General features: G+C 34.6%; 1 protein-coding gene across 3 annotated transcripts in view; it reads left to right on the forward strand.

Moving 5' to 3' along the window:
- LOC111056222 overlaps positions 1–19,176 on the forward strand; it is a 36,467-nt gene extending 17,291 nt beyond the window's left edge. The window contains exons 1-2 of one of the 3 annotated variants that reach the window (XM_039421334.1): positions 7,091–7,686; positions 17,821–19,118. In XM_039421334.1, coding sequence (XP_039277268.1) covers positions 7,675–7,686; positions 17,821–19,053 — 1,245 coding nt within the window. In that variant the 5' untranslated portion in view covers positions 7,091–7,674 and the 3' untranslated portion in view covers positions 19,054–19,118. Of the gene's footprint in view, positions 1–7,090; positions 7,687–17,820 lie in introns of those variants that run through there. The other 2 variants (XM_039421335.1, XM_022343558.2) reach the window with 2 other exon arrangements.
- The last annotated feature ends 6,333 nt before the right edge of the window (positions 19,177–25,509 follow it).

A 25,509-nucleotide genomic window follows, 5' to 3' on the forward strand; every position in this document is an offset into this window, starting at 1 on the left:
TCCAAATAGTTAATCAGTGTCAAGTCAGATGATGGAATGAGGTGAATATTGTCTTGTCTGTGCAGATTGACAATCTCTGCTATGAGAATCTCAAAAGAGATAATGTAATTGGAGAGCCTTGTCTAACGAATTCGAGATTTCATATTCTAAAGGAGTCATGATGGACAACAAGGTTCATGTAATTATTGATTCATTTATTTAACTCTGACAATTACAATAGATGTGGTGTATTATCGTAGCTAATACGAAAAGCGATATACATCACATTTCACCGCATGATATACAGAATGGGTGAAAAGTTCGAGAACGGCTTAATATCTCATACACAAAGGTAATTTGATGGTGCGTGTGATTGGGGATGCTACTCAAATTGGAAATACTACTTTACTATGACTTCAAAAATCTGGTCCATCATTTTGGTTCCGCCATAAAGAATGCAACTTCATTTTTTTAAATAGGAGGGTGGTCATGCGATAATGTTTTCTATACGAGATTTTAATAAAAAATGAATGGTGAAAACTGCACATCAATATCTCAAACCGTTCAGAAGATATTCATGTTATTAACCAATACCACTTATGTATTTCACTTCTGATATGCATATTCAATTTTTTCCAATTCAATTCTTTATTGCCAGAATTAAACGCAATTAAATGCAACAAATCAAGGCCGATAAATCAACACTTATTACAATAAAATAAAATTAACAATCGAGAACTAATTATTAATGATATTGATTAATAATGTGAATATCTTCTGAACGGTTTTAGATATCGATATGCGGTTTTCGCCATTCATTTTTTCTTGGAATTTAGTATCGGAATCATGTATCGCATGTACCACCTTCCTATTTAAAAAAATAGAGTTGCATTCAATATGTCGGATCCAAGATGGTGGACTATATTTTTAAAGTCATAGTAAAGTAGTATTTTCAATTTGAGTGGGATCCCCGATCCCATTACCTTTCACACCATCAAATTACCTTTGTGTATGAGATATGAAGCCGTTCTCAGACTTTTTTCTCTCCTTTCTGCTTTGAATAGTATTGATTAATAATGTGAATATCTTCTAAACGGTTTGAGCTATTGATATGCGGTTTTCGCCATTCTTTTTTTCTTAAAATTTCGTATCGAAATCATGTATCACATGACCACCTTCCTATTTAAAAAAATAAAGTTGCATTCAATATGGCGGAACCAAGATGGCGTACCAGATTTTTGAAGTCATGGTAAAGTAGTATTTTCAATTTGAGTAGGATCCCCAATCACACCAATCATCAAATTACCTTTGTGCTTGAGATATTAAGCCGTTCTCGAACTTTTCACCCATTCTGTATATCATGCGGTGAAATGTGATGTATATCGCTTTTCGTATTAGCTACGATAATACACCACATCTAAAATATATGTTTGAATATAACAAGACTGTGGCACTAGGGCCAAGTATCAAATCAAGTAACAAGATAAGAGCTGTATGTTACAACATAAGTCATAGGCGCTAGGGCCGAGAGTCAAATCAAGTAGTAAGCTTAGAGCTGAATGTTTCACCATAAGAGGTTAAGAGCGCTAGGGCCGAGAGTCAAATCAAGTAGTAAGCTTAGAGCTCAATGTTTCACCATAATAGGTTAAGGGCGCTAGGGCCGAGAGTCAAATCAAGTAGTAAGCTTAGAGCTGAATGTTTCACCATAAGAGGTTAAGGGCGCTAGGGCCGAGAGTCAAATCAAGTAGTAAGCTTAGAGCTGAATGTTTCACCATAAGAGGTTAAGAGCGCTAGGGCCGAGAGTCAAATCAAGTAGTAAGCTTAGAGCTCAATGTTTCACCATAAGAAGTTAAGGCGCTAGGGCCGAGTAGAATGATTGAAACTGAAGGTTTCAACATAACAAAGTAGAAATATGGATAATACTCAACTGAAAGAATTTCGTGGTTTTCAAGCAAGAAAAACCAGACAGCATTATGTAATACTCCAAGATTGTCAGGAGACAGGGCTGGACGCAGGTGGCAAGAAACAACATTGATACGAGAAGTACAGGTTACAATTTGACATCAGTCGAAGACATGAAAAAGTTCGTATGCATTATGAATTTAATTATGCCTTGAATTTAAGTGTTCAATAAAATTGAATTGAGACATTGAAGCTGACTAAGAAACATGAATGAAGTTTGTCGCATGGTTGAAATCAGATCTGAGTTTAAAGTTGATGAATAAGGCACAAAACTGTGAATAATATAACATAATACATCACTGAAACTGAAATTTTAGATTCTGAAGATTGATATTTGCTTGAAGATTTTAGATAATTTGGTTTCACTCAAAGGATGATTGAGAATCATTTCGATGAAAATTGAGTACGAAATTCAGAGCTTGCAACGACATTCCAATGAATGAGAATAAAGCTAGAACAGGAAGAAGAAGGTATACCAACCTCGAATTGAAGTGCAAGGAGTCAGACACAAAATGCGAAATAATTATTCAGAACAATAATTAGTGACTAAGAATGATAAATTTCATCACAAAAATGTCAAGTGTAATCCTAACTGTAAACCTAATTTTCAGCTTCAACCATCATCACCAACTACATAGTTTTCATATTGATATTTCCCACAATGACATAAGTTCCTAAGATTATGTTCTGTAAAAAATTACAGGATGAAATTTCCAGAACATGAGAAAGTGATTAAAGGTCTACAAGCTAATTCAATATCTACAAATTTAGAAAAAGGTTTTAAACTTACCCAACTGGATTTCAAAAAAAAGACTCAATAAAAACAAAAAGTAAAGAAGGCCGAAGCCTAATTTGGCAATATTAACTCATATTGGCAAATAAAATATAAATAAATGAGAAGCAGATATCATTTTCAAGTCAGATCAAAGCCAAAAATTAAAGAGAAGTGAGTGGCAAAAGCACACACCGTAGAATAGGCTACTGCCTAGCTACTCAGCTGTTCAACAGTAGTTTTGCCAACTCGCAAAACAAAATACAAAAATACTAGTAGTCCTGTGAACAGTAGACCTCGCGCTCAGTGAGTTACATTGACCTGTTGTTATGTTTTCTCAAAAATTAATAAAAAATTTATCAATTAAAAATGTCTAGAAAAAATCCTAAATAAACATAGAGCTTTCTGTCCTATATCGTACCGTGACGTGTCGTCCCGGAATGTGAGTGTGAGCGCTGTTATCAGGTTTGGCTGCAACTGTCTACAACGTTGATGGAAAGATACAATTTTCAAGATGTTCGATGTTATTGAATGGGTAGTATTACAGTCAACTGTCTACTAACGTAAATGGAAAGATACATTTTGAAGATAGATGTTCGATGTTTTTGAACGGGTAGTATTATAGTCCACTAGACAGCTGATTTATGATGAATAATTCTATAGTCTGATTTTTACGGTAGTATTGGCATATGAAGGAGGCTCCTCTTTCCTTTCATATCATCCTTGAAATGCAAAATTTCCAAAAACCTTGTATATACGTCGACGCGCGATTTAAAAAGGAACATACCTGTCAAATTTCATGAAAATCTATCCTTGAATGCGCAACATAAAAACATATGAACATTTAAACATTTGAACATTCAAACATTTGAACATTAAAAGAAATGCCAAACCGTCGACTTGAATCTTAGACCTCACTTCGCTCGGTCAGTAAATCTTTTATGAATTACAAACCGACAATATTCGATTATAATTATTCAAATTACGGAATTGAGATTATAGTTAACTATTAAGAATTACTTTTGGTACATGATGCAGTAGTATACTTTATTCAAACTTGGCGCGCTTGCATAAAAACTATAATCTTTTCATTTCTTCACATTTTCTTATATTCATTTTAAATAATTTCAATTTAATAATATACACATTACATATCAATTTCGGTCCAGTCATCGGCGAATCTAGAGATGACTGGACGCCTCCCCTCTGTATGATGAGATCCAAGTTCAATCATAATGAAAATAACTTCCTCCAAAAATGATTTATAATAATACGTTTCGAGGGAAAAAAATCAAGAACAAGAAAAATTGGAATATTCCAATTTCTCGGGACTCGATCCGAGAAACATTCGCTCTGAAATCGAGTGCTCTTACTACTAGACCACAAGTCCGTTCGAATTGAATGTCTTGTAACAACGTTGTAACGTCCTCATAAACAAACACATTTTACAACAATGGAGCAATGTATGCCATATGAAACTTCATGTCGGATGAATGAAATTTGATAATTTATTCTGAAAAATCTAGAAGGAAAATTGAAATTTGGGCTTCGAGGTGCACGAGATTGATATTTTTCGAAAATGTGTGCAAAATTTGGAGATCTAAATCATTCCCGTTTTTCAGGTATGCAATCCACAAGTTGACATGTATTGATGAGAACAAACACAAACCTACTCTCTCTTATCATAGATTGCTCTCTCGAACATTTAGTCCGGGCTTAAATATCATTCCGTGTTCATTTTTGGGTAACAGCCGCAGGAGATGACTCAATTTCTTGTTAGATCTAGCATAATAAGGATCGTGATGATGATAAGTCGAAATCTCAGGCAAACACCTCGAAAACAAGATGACCGCCAAAATTTTCAGGGCTCTACTACATCGCTTGTATTTCAATAATCGTTCAACATATTAAACCGTTCTTTGATATGAAATATTTCTAAACTTTTCTTCGACAAATTTTGTTTTATGAAATTTCCCTCTAGAAAGTATATTTTCTATCATGGAAGAAAAAAAATTTCTAGAGGAAGATTTCAGATATATTTTCTATCAAACAACGCTTTATCTTAAACGGTTTTTTTAAACAAGCGATATAGCAAAACCCTAAAAAAATTGGCGGCCATCTTGTTTTCGAGGTGTTTGCCTGTGATTTCGACTTTTCATCATAACGATCCTTATTATGCTAGACCTAACAAAGAAATTGAGCCATCTCCCGCGGCTGTTACCCAAGAATGACCACGTAATGCCTTTTTCATGACATTTGCGCCCGGACTAATTTCAGAAAAGAAAAGACTGTTGACACTGAGATCGGCCTGAAATTGCTGAGTTTGTTCCTATTTCCTTTCTTGTGAATTGGAGTGACTTATTATTATATGGAGTCACTTTGTGTTATTCAATCTCAGAACAGTCTCTCAAGAGCTTATTCCTTAAATTCCCAAAGAAGTAAAAATCGACAGATGGAAGGAAAGGCAAAAGAGAGTGACTAGAGTACAGCAGTACAAATATCAATGTTGAAAATCAATAATTATCATTCTAGCGATTTTTCAGTAACAATGTTCGTCGCAATGTTGAGGAGCATAATAAATGACAGGAGAAATAATTAAAAGTAGTGAGAGTGAGAAAAGGGTGAGGGACTGAAAGGGAAATGACGTTTTGTAATTGGATGAGTTTTTAATTGGATATGAGAAAATGAGCAGCTTACATTTCTTCGGTCCTTCTTGAAGGACACTGAATAATTCGTGAGGAAATTGGAAGTTTATGAATGGGAGATATATATAAGTACATTAAAGGCGTAAGAAAATATGAAAAATAGATTTAGTAATTTCTTTCTAGTCGTTTTTCATGCTCTCGCTTTCACCATAAGTCTTAAAGCGTAATATTATTATTACTGTTGAGAATAATTTGATAATTCCTTTTCAGAAATCAACTGTTACTAAATTTCATGTGACTTTTGAGTTCATGATCCTTTTATTCAACATATTTTTTGTCTGCAATTGAATAGGCGAAGATCAGATTTGAAGAAAAAAGTCTATCAGCTTTTTGAATTTATGATCTGGTTCATTAAAGAAGTTCACATATTCCTAGACTATTTATTGTGTGTAATGAATTATAAATTACCGGTGGTAATAGAGATTTCTCCAGTTTGTGTAGATAACAAAACGTGGAGTATTGCCATCATCTTCTTGAAGTAAGATAAAAATTGGACCTAACTACACATTTTTGGTGGGATCTAGTACTGATTTTGCTCGTATCCTTTTTCCTGAATTTTCACCTCTTTCCTGAGATGGTGTAGAGCGTATATGCAATATTAAGGGCAGTATCCAAGCCAGGGGATGTATTTTGGCCCTCAAAAGGCTCACTTTCGAATTTGGAAAGTTTAGCTGAACTGAATGAAACTGCTACACCGAAAATAACCGGCTGCATGCACTATGTGGGGGAAGCGCAACAGCCTAGAAGTGCTTTCAAATTGAGAAAAGTATCGGGTCGGAAAGTTTGGCTTTGAACAAGACTGGATGGGGCCAGGTCTGGCATATAATCGAGTTTGGACTGACTTAGCAGCAACTGATGAAAGCTGCAGCTTTTCCTCCATCACACCACCGGACATGCACAGACACCTTCTAAGGGCCGCACAGGCAAAGGGCCCTGACAGGGCAAAGGGCCATTCTAAGGGAAACCGGCCAAGCAGGGCTTACTTCTACCTTTTGTATCGGCCAATCAAACCTTCCGTGCCGATCTGAGAGAGATATCAAGTTCGCTCTCACTGGCCGCCCTCTCAAGTAAAGATTCGACTAGAGTAGTTAGCAAATTGAAACCTGAATTGATTTTCAAGCTGCTTGTTTAATCCTATAAAAGCGGTCATCGACAACGGCAGCTTTTCTTCTTCTTCTTCCTCTTCTTCTTCATTTTCTTCTTCCAGTTGAAATCTGTTTTTGGATATTTCCTTAATATTATTTCCCAATTTTCAATAATGGTGGATCACACATTCGAGCGTTATTAATCCAAGTGTATCAGGAAAGAATCAGAATTATCCATTGATATACACTCTGTAGAAATGTATACACTGCTTAGAAATTTGGAAATCTTATTTTTCGAAATCACTAAAGAATCAACAAAAAATGACCTAAGCTAATCTTCAAATTGGTTTGGATAACTATTTGACATTACTTTAGAACTGATGACGTACTGAACTCCGGAATGATTAACCTTATTGAACTATTGAGTTTTATCTGCAACTCTTCATTATGATTTCAAAAGGTTATTAACTTCCTCATGAATGATAGTTTCACAATGTTATTATTCCTGAAACATTCTAATTTTAGAAACTAGATAACAAACGATAACGCACCAAATAACAAATGTAGCCAACATCGATCATACAAGACTAACATTATTGTATTCGTGAGACTCAGAACAATAGTACTCTATTATTCAACTGTGGGGAAACATTTGTAGATTCAAAGTAAATGTATTGGTGAGTTAGAGGTGCATTGGAATTGGAGGCTGCTACTATTGTAGTTATCCACACACGATAAGATCTATCATCATTGCTATTATCTTTTCTGCAAACAACAATTTTGGGTAAAGAAGGAGTGAAGGTGATATGTTAATTGTATAGGTATTATTATTCGCTGCCTCAAGACCATCCCAGGTAAAATATACATACCGCTCTGTCATTATCCAGCTTCCTACCAATTATCTAATCAAGGGGTATTCAATTTTAGCTTCCGAAATGTTTTTACGTGTCAGTGAATAGTGATGTTTGATAAAACCAGTAAAGCTGAGTTCAGTTTAAACCTTCGAAGCGTTTAAAGTGTGAGAATATTATTCTGATTGAACCTTGATTTGTAACATATACTCAATAAAATCTCTAAGAATAGTGATTCAATGAATAATAGTCAGTGTTCCATGAAATATTCAAAAGTTTTATCGATATGAAAGCTGCATCATCTCCTCTCATGCAATCGCATGTTTGAAAAGGTAATAAAGTGATAAGTTCCAAAATTGAAGCTTTTTATTTTTATAATTTTTTTTTTGTATACAGATCGGGATACTAATAATATTTATACATTTTCCATTGATTTGTGCTTGTCTGATGTCAACCAGTATATTTCAGACATTAGCAAGCAATAGACAACACGTTTAGGCATATACGTTCTAGGTACGAGAGTCGATAAAAATCAATTAAATTCAATAAACCATTCTTTGTTTTCCATGTATATCAAGCTGCCTTGAATTTGATTTTGTGTTTCCCTGTTGATTCGGAATCCACCCAGAAAGCAGAACCGTATTGAGCATTTATCTTATAAATGGTTTATTTATTTCATAATTCTCTTTATCACTGAAAATAAGCTTCTTACAATTATTATTCCAAGTTTTAAGCTTTGTTGTTTATTATGAAAATCTATCATAGAATCACCTTCACTTAATACGAGCAGATGGATTCTTCAAGTCAACTTATTTTATGTTGCATTTAAATGTTTAGATAGACTAAATATTCGAAGAATCTTCACATAAACATAATATCATAGATAAAGGATAAGCATATTTCTTGTCTATGATAATAAAGTGAACTCGATTGATGATGTAATACAATCTTTCTATCCGACTGCCAATCCTGATTCAAAATCTCTTAGAATAAGCGTATATGAGTAAAAAATAATTAATTAAAATCTATAATTTACTGACGGCTCATCTAATGCGTATTCGCTAACGTTTTTCACGAAGTCTTTGAAACCAGTTTGAGTTAGAATGCTATGCATGTTAATGTAATGTAATGCGTAACCACATTCCTCTACTATTGTTCCTTCTATGGCCATTCGATTTCTCAATCCATCAGCATTTTGCAATATGAAAAGATTCCACGTAAATGCTACTATATACATGATGAATCAATAGATAGTTTCTTAATTCTTTTGCAAAAACGGATTATTATTTTATTAAAAGGATTATTTTTTATTATTTATAAAAATGATATTATTTGTAATTATTGATTCATACCTTTTATTGCTTGATAGGTGACATTCACCTTGAACTTGAAAAAAAAACTGTTACAAAATTCCATTACAATGTATTGTGGAGTTCTATTGCAAAATACAAGCATATAGGTTAACAAAGAAATAGCTATTGCAAAAATTGAACAATCAAGTAATGAAGAAAATCTTTTAAAACTTGTTACTTTGTGTTATTCTCTGTGAGATGCTTTCCCACTTTCACCATTTAAACAAATAGAATTTTAAAAAATCAACTTCAAGTTTTTTTAGATACAATTGTTATTTCAGTGATTTTTTCAAGGTTAATCAGATTGATAATATAATTCATGACTCTCCGATTCACTTTCAAACTCTCATTTACAAAAATATTCTATATAATTCCTCTCGTTTATTTGAACACAAAGAGATCATTGTATTTGTTATATTATTGATGAATTGGAAGCTTTCTTGCAGCTTGAATTAGAGCATAGAATCAAAATATATTTCCGAACTGTTCCATGAAATCGAAACAGAGTTCCATGAAAGACAAGTGAAGGTGGATTCCCACAGTGGCCGTGTCCGCTTTGTAACCAACCCTATTTGAGTAATCTCAAATAAGACTGCCTAACAAGTAGGAAGCAATGCTGGTCATGAGGGCCAGTGAATATTTTGGCAATCCTGGTTGAAATAAAATTTAAGCCAAGTCCGATTGAATCTTATATTTTCAACATTAAAATCAATTTCATTTCTTAAGTTACAAAATAACAAGTTTACAAGTTTTGATTATTAAATCTATGTTAGTAACCCGGGTAGGCCTACAACTGAAGCTTCAGTGTAATGTGGAATCGTAGATAAGCGACGATTATCGAAGTTTGAAACTCATAAAATTCGATGGACTTGGTTGAATTAGAAGCCGAATTGTAAAACAAGTGTTCTGCTTACCCCACTTCGAATTGTAAATGGAAATTTAACTTTCATACTGTACTTGAATTCCAAAATTTGGTTGAATTTGCTTGAGTTTATGGAAAATGTTTAGCCTCCTTCATCCAGTATTTATCCTGGTATTATATTTGTCCGGTCATTCAAAATTAATGGTAAAATAAAAAAAAACCTGTTTGGAACAAAAGAAATAGAATAAAATCTAATAGATACAAGCATCATGTTGATGTTAACCAGAGTGGTTAACATGCAATGTTGGACAGGTTAATTATCAGGATACATTCTGTAGAAACATGATACCGTAAGAACAGCGGTAATAAAATATTATTATGACAAATCTCAAATAATTTAATAATAATAAATCTCAGAGGAATACGGCAAAATTAGTAAGCAAAATAGTTCAGATGAATAAAATAACAAAAGGAAATTATAAAATATCAGAAGGCTTAAATCAGTTACACATGGAGGGATAAAGTTGATTCAAATTCTAACAGCTTCTTTACGTTATTTGATAAATTTCAAAATAGGATGTAATCAAATTTATATTGAATTTATAGATGATAAAGAATTAATTAATGAAAAAACTAGGCAAATATGAGATTTTCGATAGAAGTGGTGGTTCTCGCTCTAGCACTTCGCCAATTGAAAATAATACAATTTCGAATAGCGTTTTAATAATTCTTAACATCACTATAATAATACGACAGTGAAGCTATTATTATGCAACTAGTTTCTCCCTTGAATGGATTACAATTTGATGATTTACATGAGAAAATGCTATTGAATTATGAGAGATAATAAAACTATAGAAATGGCCAATCGGAACTTTATGCCAAGAATATCCTGATATGCTAATTATTCCCAGAATATACATTAATTCAAACTTGTTCTTTGATATGTTGAGAGCCAGTGACGTTAAAAACCGGATTAGTAGAGTTTTTGAATCCAATGCATTTTGGACCCAAGCTTCAAGCACATATATATCATTCAAATGAATGTTTTTAGTGTAGTAATTGAACGAGCGTCAGTGTGTTCTCACTTTTGACGTACTGGAAACCAAAGACGTTGTCCGTCTGTTTGTATGTTCTACAATAACTATAGAAAGAATTGATCAATCAGCTTTAAATTTTGAACACGTATTCTTCGAACCTTTTCACAGGTAAAGTTCGTTGGACAACAAAATTGACTCACTCCTTCGTCCTTTTTCAGGATATAACAAATAACATTGAAAGTGCAAAAGAAAAAAAATGTTGTGATTCATCATTTAGTCAGCTGAAGAATTCATTGCATGTGATTACAACTTTTGTTCCATTCATTCATTAATAACATCAGCTGATGCCTTTTGGAAGCTTTCTTACAGACTGACCTCCATGCGCTGACACATGATTTCAGCTGGTTGATATGCAACAATATACATACTTTACAACTTCAATATAGAAAATCTGGTGTGGCGCACCCACACAACTTTCCAAGCTGTTATGAAAATTGATCACCTGACGCTAGTGTTCACGCGCATCTCAAGTCTACTTTTCAAAGATCTGAGCCAGCTGGTGACAGGACAATAACGCTGGATACACACGAGATCGGCTATCTCTTCATAGTGAATGATTTAATAGAATCAACAGTGTTAGCAACAGACTGCTCATTAATTGTAGAGATTTTCAAGCTTGATCTTTTCCACTCAAACTTTTTCGTTTAAATTACACACACACACACACACACACACACACACACACACACACACACACACACACACACATACAGACCAATACCCAAAAACCACTTTTTTGGACTCAGGGGACCTTGAAACGTATAGAAATTTAGAAATTGGAGTACCTTGATTTTTTTAGGAAAGCAATACTTTCCTTACCTATGGTAATAGGGCAAGGAAAGTTAAAATCTGATATGGGTTGAGATATCAATTTTGCGGCTTTCGCCATTCATTTTCTCTTGGAACTCTGTATCGAAATCATGTATCACACCGTCTCATTTGAAAAATGAATTTGAATTCATATGAGAGACAAAGATATTGAAACGACAAAGTAATTTTTTATTTGAAATAGGATCCCCAATGAAACCTACTGTCAAATTATTCTTGTAAAAGAAATATTTTGCTGTTTCCATAATTTTCACCAACTTTGTATAATTAAAAGTTTCGGGTTTCAAAGATTACAATACAACAGTTGATAAGCAAGTTCTTTTTCCTAGGGGGACACTAGCTATAGAACATACTTTTGAGAAAAAATATTCACAAACTATTTGGTGGGGTAACATTATAAGAAATTTACTCTCTCAACTAAGAAATTCACTGATAATACTTTGCATAATTCATCACAAATCATATGTTTATCCAACTACAACACTCACTAGATGATTATAAAATCCACATAAAGTTGCTATGAGAATTTGTTCATGATGAGATAAAGAACTCAAAGAACTTTAGTAGCTGAAACAAAATGCGTTCATTGAAGTGCTTTCTCCTGTTAACAAATTCGAATGGCCATTCTTGTATTCTCGTGCGACTATTTATATAAAAATATAATTTTGCCAAGTATATTGACAATATTATCTTTATTTATGTACGTATAGTATCACTATCAGCATCACAATTCGATGATGCTTAATCAGCCTGAAATCTCTACAGTGGGCTATGGTAATGAGATCTTCGTTTAAAAATAGTTTAAAATTCGAAGCTCTGTGATTCGCCTTATTTATTGTTCCGCAACTCTGCTATTCCATAATGTCTTGTACTATACTGCTATTGTAAGTGATATATTCATTTATTTCGGATTCCATCATGAGCTCCGATTCACTAGAAATGTATTAATTAATAATGACTAGCAGTGAATTGTTTTAAGATAGGCTAGTGGAGTTGAGAGTTACTAACTTTGACGAGTTTTTTTTTTTTTGGCTAGAAAGCCTTCTTTTTGTATAATATTATTCCACTGATTGTGAAGTACCTTATTGTCTGTATTTCTTATAAAAATTACCAAATCACTGCATCCATCTACATGATTCATCTGATTTACAAAAATGTAGTTACAATGTGCGTAAAGTCACGTTGATTATAATACAACGTACATAAAAGTCACTACGTAATTGAGTATAATTTGCTATGACCTTATCTTATATCCTCCGATACATTGAATTTCGTTCTCAGATACATTTTTAATAAATTCAATCCACCTACGAGTGAGTGCTACTCGAAATGATACGCGATTCGTGCAAGGCTCAATCGATCATTCGATAAACTTTCAACGTGTAGTTGGACTGATCAGCGATCATTTGTTGCGCGAGTGAGAGATAGTGACGATTTTTTCGTAGAGTTTAGTAGCGAATGATGAGAGCAGAGCAGAGCAGCCATTGTAGTAGAAGAGCAGAGCAGAGCAGCCGTTGGCTGAATGGGACGGCGATTAAAGCGAGCAAGCGACCGTTGAAAGAGTGATTGATGCTAGTCGCCGTCATGAAGACTTCATAAACGCTTTTTATTTATCACAATGGAACGCCGATATAGTACACCTGTCGACGGCCATCGTATATCAAAATCGACTGCAGCGAAATATCACCCCCTGTTACACAAGAGGTCACTTTTCTAGTGATTGAGCTCTTTTTTGCCAACTGCGATTGCAATTCATATTTCGGAAAGTGGGTTGAATCGATATCCAACTGGACTTTTAGAATTGTGACTCACAAAAAATGGCATATTCACGTGAAGTGGATAACTGGCCGAAAAGTCAGTATAACATATAAAACAGTAACAGGTGATAAATACGTAGGCCTATATTAATTATTAGAGAGTTACAGCCTATTATGACTAAACGTGAATTTAGTTTTATATTTGAATAGTTTTGTAGAATAGATCATTTACTCTCATAGATCAACCATGATGAATGGCTGTTACAATTTTCTTCACAATAGTTGTTTCGCCAAGATGCTCCAGTTGATTGTGATTTAATTTTGAAGGATTTTGGTCAATCTGAATGTAAAATCAATAGGTGACAACTGACAAGTAATTATATCATTGCCATTAAAGGGGCACTGCTCATTCGGGCCAATGTTGGCTTATTCTCGACTGAAGGAATATGAATTTAAACTGGATCAGTGATTGCTTATCAGAGTTGCAAGGATTAGAATGCAACCCAAAGGTGGGTTCTAAACCATTGGTGGACGAGCTTTGAAGCACATTAATGGAAATTGGCAATGCTGAACAAGAAGGTAGTAACTTATCTGAGCTGTTAGTAACTTATCTGAGATAAATGGCAATGCTCAATGGTTCTTTTTTAAGGCTGATTGAAGTGATTGAGCTCAATCCATTCGAACGGAATGAATGGAAGTACATTGGAATTGCCTGAACCATTGCTAGATTAACACAACCAATTCATTTGTCATAAATTTCCCAAAAATTATTTTCTTATTGACGATAAATTGAATAGGGCATGATAAATTGATACATTATCTCATTATTACTTTAATCCTTGTTCGACGACAACAAAACATAATATAATATAATATTCTAAATTTATTCGAAGAATACTCAGTAAGGCCAAGTTTTGATATAGATTGCGGTATAAGACCCGTTGAAATATCAAGCATATTTTAATATTATCAGTCAATTTGAGAAAATATTCAAGAATATGGCTTGTTAGAATAATGGTGATTAATATGCAAATAACAAAGATTCAAAAACTAAATAAATGCACATTGCTTTAGATGGTTTTTGGTTTTGTGAAGGCTCTTGGTCAAGATGGATGTGAAATTGTTACTATTATCATCCTACAAGTCTCAAGATGGAATTCACGGAAGTGCTACATTTTATTCGTAACGAGGCGTGATTATTCAGTCAGAAATTATGTTATACAATTTTTTGTGCAGTTGACCAGCAGTTGATAACACTAATAAAAACGCTTAAACTCGTTCTCCTTCGTTCGCTGTCTATCAACTACTGTTCCTTCAATACATGAAATTGAGAAGCAGCCTTACATTCATTAACATTGTAATGGATAATATGATGAATATTATAGAAATATTGAAATTATCAAAATGTGGGGTTGTATCATGCACAGTTTGCCGTTCACTAAGTGGTAAATGAATAAGATAATCCTGAGTTTGAATCATAATTGTAAGTCGTATAGGTAGTATTTTGCAAATGTAAATCAATTACTGAAACCAGACATACAATACATCCCCTGTCTATTTCCGCATCTATTGTGAGGTCCACGTTATAATGACAGTATTTGATCAACTTTGGTTTTCTATCCTTGTCTATTATTCGACAAAGACGGTGGTACTATCCTTTTCTAGGTCCACAACGATGACAATTATGTTTTTGACAGTGTTTAAATATAATTAGTTGATGCAGAGAATCGGCATCGCTATTCTTCTATCTTTATTCACTGCCATTATAACGTGGACCACACTATGGGCAAAATTGTATTCAATTACCTTTTGTGATCATATGAAAAGGTAACAAATGGAGCAAAAGTGAATATCACCTTAGTCTATCAACGTTTTATTATTTACATTACAATTAATATCAGCTAATGTACAGTTGATCTGCAAGCTCAATGAACTTTGTCATCTGCAAAGCAAGAAATGTGTTAAAATACAACCAATTTTGAGTAGCCGTTGGCCCGTAAAGGGTCTATGAACACAAACCGACGTTGCTTACAGCAATAGTTTTATCTTGGGGGACGTTGCATTGGAATAGTGCAATGTTGCAGTGGGATATGTAGATGAGTTCTAGTCTCAAACATGACATTCTTTTACAACTTCTGTCTCTATGAATATAAAATTATATTATGTATATATAGTATTGATATATTGAGTAATTGGAGTGAACTAGCTTGAATACAAGAAATTGGGCTTGAATTAATGCGGGGGAGAATTTCTCCTTTAATAAAACCCGATTTTCTATTGGAATACATTTTTTTTTTGTTTCTGAATAAAATCGTCTAGTGCATTTCGTGAAGATCTAAATGTAGATTATATTTTCACTTCTTGGCTTAATTAGTTCTGTATAATTGCCTAATACTATTGTTGACATGCTCAATCGTGCATGACATAGATCGATCGTGAGGCATTTTTCTCAGAAATATGGAAAATAATAGTTGGGAATAAAGAAAATAATAATATATAAATTTTGGTCTATAATATGAATTCAACTAATCACATTTTCAATGATTCTTATATCAAAGATATCCATAACTTCTATGGCAATCATCTCAAGTCAGAATTGAAGATTGAATAGCTGATCAATTACCTAAATATTCTAGTCATACTAATTCAACAATTTCCATCTTTGAAATTACTGGTTGACATTTCTTATTCAAGCAAAGAAAGAATTATTACAAGTATTCCACCGGATGATCTATTGTAGCAGAATGCCACAGTATTCTACGTCACAGAGGTTAAATTACAATGTCAACATCGTTTGAGTTCACACGATACCCGAAACGCATGGAATGTTGCGTGATTGAAATGAGCCATTCAACGAGAGTAATAATGGAACTCATTTTCTTTGTATGTTCTGTACTTTTCTTCACATTGAAAATAATAATTGTACTTGTTTCAGCTGTAGTGCTTCTCAAAACGATGAGTTATTCGATATGTTCACGATGCTGGAGTGTATGGAACTTCATCTAAAGAAATATTCATTTAGTGGCTCTGTAATTAATGAGAATGTTGTTTATTTCTTTTTACCATCATTATCCAGTAGAGATAAATGAATTTCCTTTGATAATATTTCTCTTTCATTCTGATCACTGAAGTAGGAATAGTCTATCAAGATTCAATTCTTCTGAACATCACTTATTGATTTCAAAAGATATCTGCATTTTTCTTATTTACTTTTGTTATTTAGATATGGTGAAACCACAATAGTGGATGAAGTAATAATATGAAGTATTTAATGAAGTAACTGAAGTAGCAACTCCCTGTCTATCCAAGGTTCATTTGGTGATTTATCAATGCATCAGAAAAAGGAATGAAAATAGGAAAGCCTTCAAATAGAATAGAAAATCAATACCTTGACTGTTGCTGGAATGTTACTTATCCGGTCTCCTTGATGAACTAACTTGAATGAGAAACAGATTGTCTATTATGTCCAATAACCAGACTGTGAAGTGCTCTTATGATAGTTCTAAAATGATGAAAGGAACCTCAGTATTTTCGTTTTCTTAAATCCATATTCACAGAATTATTTCGAATCCGCTTCAGGGTACCTTAGTTAAGTTTACTTTCATGTTTTCCACCATATTCATATTTAATAATTATTACGGTTGTAATGTAGCCGATTATTTGACATGAATTTTCACAATCCGAGAGCATCCATTGTTTAAAAATTGAAAGTGTCGACGACGGTGAAAATTCATGACAAGTAAAATTGGACTGGAAAATGTATGCCTCTTGGCAGTCGGTTACGAGGACGGGACCTGGAACTATCTACAGCAGATAATCGGGCCCGGCTCTACCTCTCTGTTCCGAGACACCATTTTCCTGGTTCAGTGAGTTGCAAATATTACCAATTTTATTATTATATATTATTCATCTTTTTTTATTGAAGGCAAATCCTGCAATTATTCTATTGTTTGTTTAAAAAGTTTTCTTAATATTATTTTATCTAAGTTTCCAGTTCAATTTTTAGTTACAATTTAATTAAATTGATTACTTGGTTCTCCAAAATATAATGAGAAAGGAACTATATTTTAAAAGAATAAACAAAAACAGATTATATCTTGGAGAACCAAGTATTCGATTTAATTAAATTGTAACTCAAAATGAAACTGGAAAATAATATTAATAAAACTAACAAACAATAGAATAAATACAGGATTTGCCTTCAATAAGAAAAATTTGAATAATTTAATTATAATAATGAAATTGATAATATTTGCAACTCACTGTACCAGGAAAATGGTGTCTCGAAACAGAGGGGTAGAGCCGGGCCCGATTATCTGCTGTAGATAGTTCCAGGTCCCGTCTTCGTAACCGACTGACAAGAGGCATATCCTGTTTTCCAGTCTACTAGTTTTACTTGTCATGAATTTTCACCATCGTCGACACTTTTAATTTCTAAACAATGGATGCTCTCGGATTGTGAAAATTCATGTCAAATAAACGGATACATTACACGGTATATAAATTTATCATTAATTATATGATAACAATCTGTTTTTGATATGCAAACTTGTTTGATTTGTTGCAGATGACGAGCGGAATCGAGCAGCTTCCAGTGGAGGTTGTGGCAGAGGTGCTAGGGTGGCTGAGCACAGAAGACCTGGAGTCAGCGAGCGGAGTGAGCCTGCTGTGGTGCGACATAGTGAACGACCTGCTGCTGCGGAACAAGGGAGCTGCCGTCCTGCGTCCTGGCACCATTCGAACTCTGGCTCGCCTGCCCTCATCACTCAACAGACTCTCAATATTCGGCTTCAGCAGTTTCGAACAAGTTCTTCCAGTCTGCTCAGAAGTGAAGGAGTTGTTGCTGGGAAACGATGAGCCTCCTGATCGTCCCTTCGACCCGGGCCAGCTCTCTGCCATACTAAAATCCTCCAGGGATCTGACAAGGCTCGTATTCAAGCACGTGCGAGTCGATGAGCGAATTATGCGCACTGTTCTACACGAAGCCGCCGACACATTGAAATCAGTCACAATCTACAGTTCGGAAGCAGTCAGCGAGCAGACACGTCTAGTGTTCGCGCCCTGCTTTGTCGAGTTCAAGCACGTGAGGAAGTATCCCAACTCGTCGGCGGTCGAGATGCTCGCCACTTATACCACTTCCGGGCGCATCGAGTATCAGCTCAACGTTCCCAGCTACGTCACAAAGTTGAAGGTCAAGAGCCGCGCTCTGGCTGCGTCGGCGTTCGGATTTCTCAAAAGATGTCCCAAGCTGCAGGAGTTGGAGCTGACGGAGGCGTTCGAACTGGACGATCAAGCGATTGAGAACGTCGTCAAACTTCGCAATCTGAGAACGCTACAAGTGGAGGGTGCGGGCAAAGTAACAGCGGCCGGATGGTCGCGCGTTTTCAGCTGCCGAAATCTGTCACGACTGTCGCTGTCGCATTGTTTGGGTCTGACCGACTACGCGTTCCAACAAGCGGTCGCTGCTCGCTCTCGCCTGCAACTCGACCTCGAGGGGTGCAAAGGGGTGACCGCCACTGGACTCTCTTCCCTTTTCTCTATAACAAAAGACCTCGATCTCAGCTTCGAATACAACGATGATCTAGCTGAAGGCATTTCCAACGGTATCAAAACTGACTTCAATACACCTCCGAAAAAATTGTCCATCACTCTACAGCGAGTCAATGATGTAGCTGATCTACATCCACAAAAATTAGATCTCTTCAATAAAAACATTTCCCAACTCTGTCGGGAGAGGCTTGTTGATTTTAGATTTCAAGAGTCATTCATAACTTTCCGTTTGGCGTTATATTGCTCTTGAAGTAATCCTTGTAAATCTTTTATTTATTGTTGTATGTGCTTCTATGAAGAAGTTGATCTAATGCTGAATGAATTAAATCACCCTAATATGAGTTCCAGCACAGCCACCACTAATGAATGGAATGTATCTGGGAGAATGGCAACGTTGTTAAGTGGTACTGTAGACTGATCAGCCCGCGTTGGAATCAGTGGAAAGTTAAAAGAAATAGTTGTGTGTGTGTGTGTGTGTGTGTGTGTGTGTGTGTGTGTGTGTGTGTGTGTGTGTGTGTCGGCAAGGAAAGTTGTTTGAGTGCGCCACACCAGATTTTTAGTCGGAGCGTTTAGAATAAAATACATGTGCGGTTATGGAGCAGCACACACTCTTGTCTACTATCTAACGAGGGCGGTTGTATGACGCAATGATTATAACAGCTGATTTTTATTTCCTTGTCTGACCTGCTCACAAATCTTCTCCCATAAGGATTACATATAAACTCTGAAGGACCGTAGGAAAGAATCCTGAAGTCGGATTATAAATTTGATAGGCCATAAACCTGGTCCTGAACATAACGAACACAACTAAAAAAATCATCAAATTCGATGCACACATAAAAAAGTTATTGAATGTCAAAATTTGAGGCTCGATTTACATTCATATCGTTTATAAGAAATGCTGACACAGAATCTCACTATATTCAACTGCACGAAAGTAGTCCGATGGAAATTTGTACATCTGAGGACCTCTAACCAACAACCGCATCAATAGAAGTTGTCAATTCGTCAGTTGCATTATAAAAATGCCAGTTAATTCACATACAGAGTGGGTGGAATTATCAAAATATTCATATCATCAAATTATTTCCCAAATAATTTTACTGACATTTCTACAATCACAAAATGATAACATTAATAAAGTTAGCATTAATAACATTGTGAGAAGTTGTCCATACATAATCAATGTTTAACTTATTTCCTCTTCAAATTTTATAATGGCAACATCCAAGGTACACACTAGAAGATGAATGTTGGGCTTTGTTCGAAAATGAGTGAGTAACTCTTATTTCAAATCATCCATACCTCCCTGCCCAACTCTGTATTAAGCAAAGTAATAATCAAATTTCGACTCTACTGGTAAAAGTAAAGGTGCGTACAGATTTACGCGCCGCGAACATGGGCAATTCACTTTTAATCAGCTGATGCCAAGCTTTTTATATCTGTATCTTACCGTTTCTGTAAAAATACAGATATAATCAGCTGATTAAAAGTGAATAGCTCATGTTCGCGGCGCGTATATCTGTACGCACCTTAACACTTGAGCGCCTGTAGTGAATTCAATTAAGAAGTAATTATATAATACTAGCTGGCCCGACGAACTTCGTACCGCCAAATAGTTGATGCATCTCATGACAAACTTTAGCTGGATGCACACCTCAAAATCTATAACCCTTACTAACAATCTTCAAATCCAGACCATCCTATTATTTTTTAATCAGTTCAGTATACTCTTCCATGTGAGTGTACGATAAAATCATAACTGACAAATTAATTGATCACGCATATAATTAATCGACGTGTAGTTTAAGCTATGCTATCTTTTGCATAAATCACATGTGCTCCCCCGTTCACTCCTTTCACTTACCCAAAATAGCCTTGAGACTTACACTTACTCCTTTACCTTGGAAAATAGCTGGAAAATTAATTGCTCCATAAACTTTTTAAATAATTGGTGAGTAACGATGAACCCTTATGTCGGAATTATAATTGGAGAATCGAGAGTTTCGATAAAAATCAATGGTATTTATTGTTTAAAATACTATAATCATAATAAAATTAAGACATTGCAGGAAAAACCAGGCTAAGCCTGTACTATTTCTCTCCAAAAATTTGATAGAATGTTAATGTTGTCCAAAAGATAAGGTTATATGATAACACACTGCTTCGTCACTTGATTTTCGAAATAACTTTTAAGTTTTTAGTAATAACTTTAAATACGAACTTTTATTAAAAACTTGCAGGTAACTCGTGCTCCGCAAGGGTCCAAATAAAAACTTGACCTACTGAAAATTGAAGAATTGAAAATAGGCCTATTAATAATCATCCTCGGTAAATCATATAAGTTAGTAACTGAATATATGTGACTAATAACTAAAATAATATGTTTTAACTGTAACTGGATGAGTAACTGATATTTGAATAAGTAACTGGCTTCGGGGGATTTTAATGGATTTCATTTATATAAATAATTATCCAACTCGAAAATGAATAATTTACTGAGAATCAATTAATTCTAAACACAGAAGACAGCACAATTATCCGAAACAAAGCAATGTCTTTAACCTGAGGCCGTACTGCTGGATGGTTACACAAAGAACAGTCATTTTGTTTCTAGTCGGGGCGTTTAGAATAAAATACATGAGTGGTTATTGAGCAGCACACACTATTGTCTACTATCTATCGACGGCTGTTGGATGACGCAATGATTATAACATTATAACATCTGATTTTTATTTCTGTGTGTGGCCAGCTCACAAATCTTCTTCCATAAGGATTACATATAAACTTTGAAGGACCGTAGGAAAGGGTCCTGAAGTCGGATTATAAATTTGATAGGCCATAAACCTGGTCCTGAACATAACGAACACAACTAAAAAAAATCATCAAATTCGGTGCACACATAAAAAAGTTATTGAACGTCAAAATTTGAGGCTCGATTTTTATTTATAAAGATGTACATGTACAAGAACAAAAGAGTACAAGTTGAAAGAGTTGAGTTGTTATTGAACAAAATTAAACAACCAACACAATCCAAAAGTCTGTACAAAACAATATTTGAAAAGGGACTAAAATCTATTTAAAAACATAGCACAACTAAACCGAATGGCAACTACTGTCATTCGCCTTGGTTAGAAAATGCTGAGAGCCATCCATCTGCAGTTAAATATAATCGTGGTTAGTACGCTTATAACCGCGGTTACTTTTAACCAATGTTGGTAAAACGTAAAAATTTGTATAATCACGGTTATATTCCTTAACTGTGATCAAATGAGATAACCGACGTTGGTGAAACCGGCTGCTAGTGAACATTCCAGAGTTCTAAATGCTTTGGAAATTACATTATAGCCACATGGCTATAGTTGAAGTCTCTTATATTTGAGTATAAGTAAAATTTGATTATAACTTTGTATTATTATCAGCTTCTATTTCATAGAATATATATTGTATTTTTTATGTTTAAGGAGTTGGCATTCCAGAATTTGGGGGACTAACGAGCTATAATGGTGGTGCTCTAATCCTGAGCAATATAAATTTTCATTTGTTTGCATGTCAGGCACTTATTAAGATAACAATGATTACCCTATAGGTGTCCTGGTTAACCTTCAAAGCTCAATCACTTATGCAAATCAACATCAACAGCATTCTTGTAACTGGCTGTATTTAACTTTCTTGTATGGATCTATTATCTATTATCGAGCATATATTGCTACTTCAAAGAAACTCAAGTTGAAGGTCGACTAATCTTAATGGTAATTGTTGACTAAAAAATTGCCAAAAGACCTAGGTCAACTACTCATTTTAAGCTTATTACATGTATTTTGATGCTTTTCCATCGTTCTTTTCAGATAGTAGTTATTAATTAAATTTTCCAATCCTCACAGAAATACATACTTGATGGCCGATCCAAGCATTTTGTGGATCTAGAAATCTTCTAGTACGGTACCTAGGAACTGTTATAGTTTTATGCTGAAAGGAACCTTGTCTATGTTTGTGGAATCATCATCTAAAGTTGCGTTTACACCAAAGTTGTACACAAGATGTTGTTGAAACTTGTTCTTTACTAGAAAGTTGTCAATTTATTTGTAGGGAATGAGTTACTGCTCTGAAATGTAGAGCAACAAAAGTTTTAATTTTTTCCCCAGAGAACGTAGTCAACAAGGACATAGAGGGAGGCCAATTTGAAGGCAATTTTTTCAGTGTTTCCCACACTGAGTGAGAAAAAAAGAATGAAAAAAGGATTTTCACAAATTGACACACAATGTTGCTATGCTTGTTATGAAATTAACAAGATATTCCCTCAATTTGATGAATACTCAGTTGACAACTTAGTTGTAATCGCGGCTTGATTACCAGTTTGAAAAAATGGCCTCATATTGAAAAAATTATTTTTGTCATAGTCATTCAATTTCAGCTGTTTTACGTCCATGATTCAACCGGTAAACAGCTAATTGTGGAACAAATAAACATATGATTCTCATTACAGCAAGCTATCACAGCATCACGGTATGGAAACTTGGGTAGTAGGCCTACCCTGGCGCAAAAATCCGTCATCTTGTTAGGAAGCGCCGCATTGTAATAGTATTCATGGGAGGTTCGGATCCCTTTAATGATCCGGATCAATTGATCTTGTTCACTGCTTCGAGCCAATCAGAAGACCATGATTGGAACCTCATAAGTTCACGTGACGTGTCTAGTATTTGCGCCATGTAAAAAGCATTGGTTGGATAGGCGTTTGATTGACAGTTTCCATTCTGTACCTATTCTGTGATGCTATACTGTAATAAAATCATATGTTCTCTTTTCAGTCGAGAATGTTTCCTATTTCCGAGTTAGGAACAGAAAAAATGGTACAAAAACCGTCTTTTAGCGCTCCAGGTGGAAGTTTTGTCAACTACAATCAAGAAATTACTGATTCGAAACTTGTAAACTAGGTTATGTTTATAGAATGCATGTAGTAATGTCAGCATAAGCAGATAATGTTTTCTGATTCTCAATTATTCTTTTCTAGATTATTATGACAAAAATAGTGTGAGTTACTTGGACGTGAATGTCTTTTGCAGTGCTCGAATGAAATTCTAGTCTCGGCTAGAAACATCATTCTCGCCTGCAAAAGGCCCCTTCCCGTCCTTGTGACTTAAGATACTATTATTGCTCATGTGACAAGTCAAAATGTGGATGTAAATGTATTATCAAAATGAAACTTTTACAAAATTCTGGAGAAATTGAATCGAAAAGAAAAAAAATGGAAGAAGAGGTAATAAACTGATGCAGTGATAACTTGAACATTAAATTATGGAATTCTCAATAAATACGCTAATACGCTTACGCATACGCTTCTTGGTACGCTAATACCTACAGAAAATTCATGCTTATTATAGTGATGCCTACACTTTACATAAATATCATATAATTACTATGATAATATGTTCAGTAGTGTTCTTCACTTAGCTGAGTGGCTGAGTGGCGAAAGACTTCAATGTAGAACGGATAATGGATCCCATATTATAAATCCGATTGAATTATAAAACTGCTTCCACTCTACTGATGCATACAGAATGTTACTAATATTCAGTATTATTCAAGCTAATTCAATTAAATATCTTATGAGATGATAGTTTTTTGTTCCGCACATTTATTTATTCATTGCATGTACTTGTTTCTGTAGAGATATCACTTGTTTCTTTTCTATTCAATACAGTCCACTTTACATCAAAATTATTGATTACCAATTTAAAATCAATATAAATTTCTTAAAGTTGAACCTTAGAGTTTACATTGGTCCACCAGGCCAGATTTTATTGGCTATTTTTTATTCAAATATTTGGCAAGCACTTATCCAATTTTATTGTAAATCGTTTGTGCATGCTAGGGTTCAAACCTGTTTGTACATTATGAATTGAGCCGATCAAGTTGGTTCACTCTTATCTCTATTGTCCGATCGGAACCGTTACTTTGCAATGCTGATAACGTTATCGCTTAGCTTGCTTCGTCTATTGAGCTTTCTCTGTTCAATTTGTACTAACATTATCATTTTGCTTGCTTGAATCATCAATGAAAATCGTTCATTGTTGCATTCGTAATTTTATTCGAAAATTAGTAAATGAAAATCATTAAGACCTTTCCAATATCCAATCATGAGTGAAAAGAAGTTAAAGCTCAAACGAGCTAAACTTGAGCAATATTTCTATCGTATTCAACGTACTTTCGATTTGTCGAAAAAGGCTTTAAAAGAAGAAGCTAGTGCTAAACAATTTCTAATTCTCTATAGTTCCACTCTTAAAACTGTTCAGGATTATGAAGCTGTTGAAATGGAAATACAGGAGCTTGAAATGGAAAAAGACCCGGAATTTGTACCCAAATTTAGTAGTTCACATATGGAAATGTTCGAACATATGGAAGCAATTGCTAGTGAATTGAAAAAACGCAGTCAGGTTGTACCTAGTGTTTCTACCCCGGCTCAACCTGTATCTTCCAATAAGGATTCGTCTAATATTTTACCGAAAATTGAAATTCCTGTGTTCGACGGAGATCAATCAAAATGGGCGGTATTCTACGAAATGTTTAAATGCATGATTCATGACAACAAATCGATTCCAAATCAACAAAAGGTCCAATATCTGGTGTCCAAACTATCTGGAGAAGCGGCTAATATTTCACGTCATCTACCACCTATTGCTAATAATTATGAAATTATTTGGGATGC

This window comes from Nilaparvata lugens, chromosome 2 (genome assembly GCF_014356525.2).
Source record: "Nilaparvata lugens isolate BPH chromosome 2, ASM1435652v1, whole genome shotgun sequence".
NCBI classification, from domain to species: domain Eukaryota; kingdom Metazoa; phylum Arthropoda; class Insecta; order Hemiptera; family Delphacidae; genus Nilaparvata; species Nilaparvata lugens.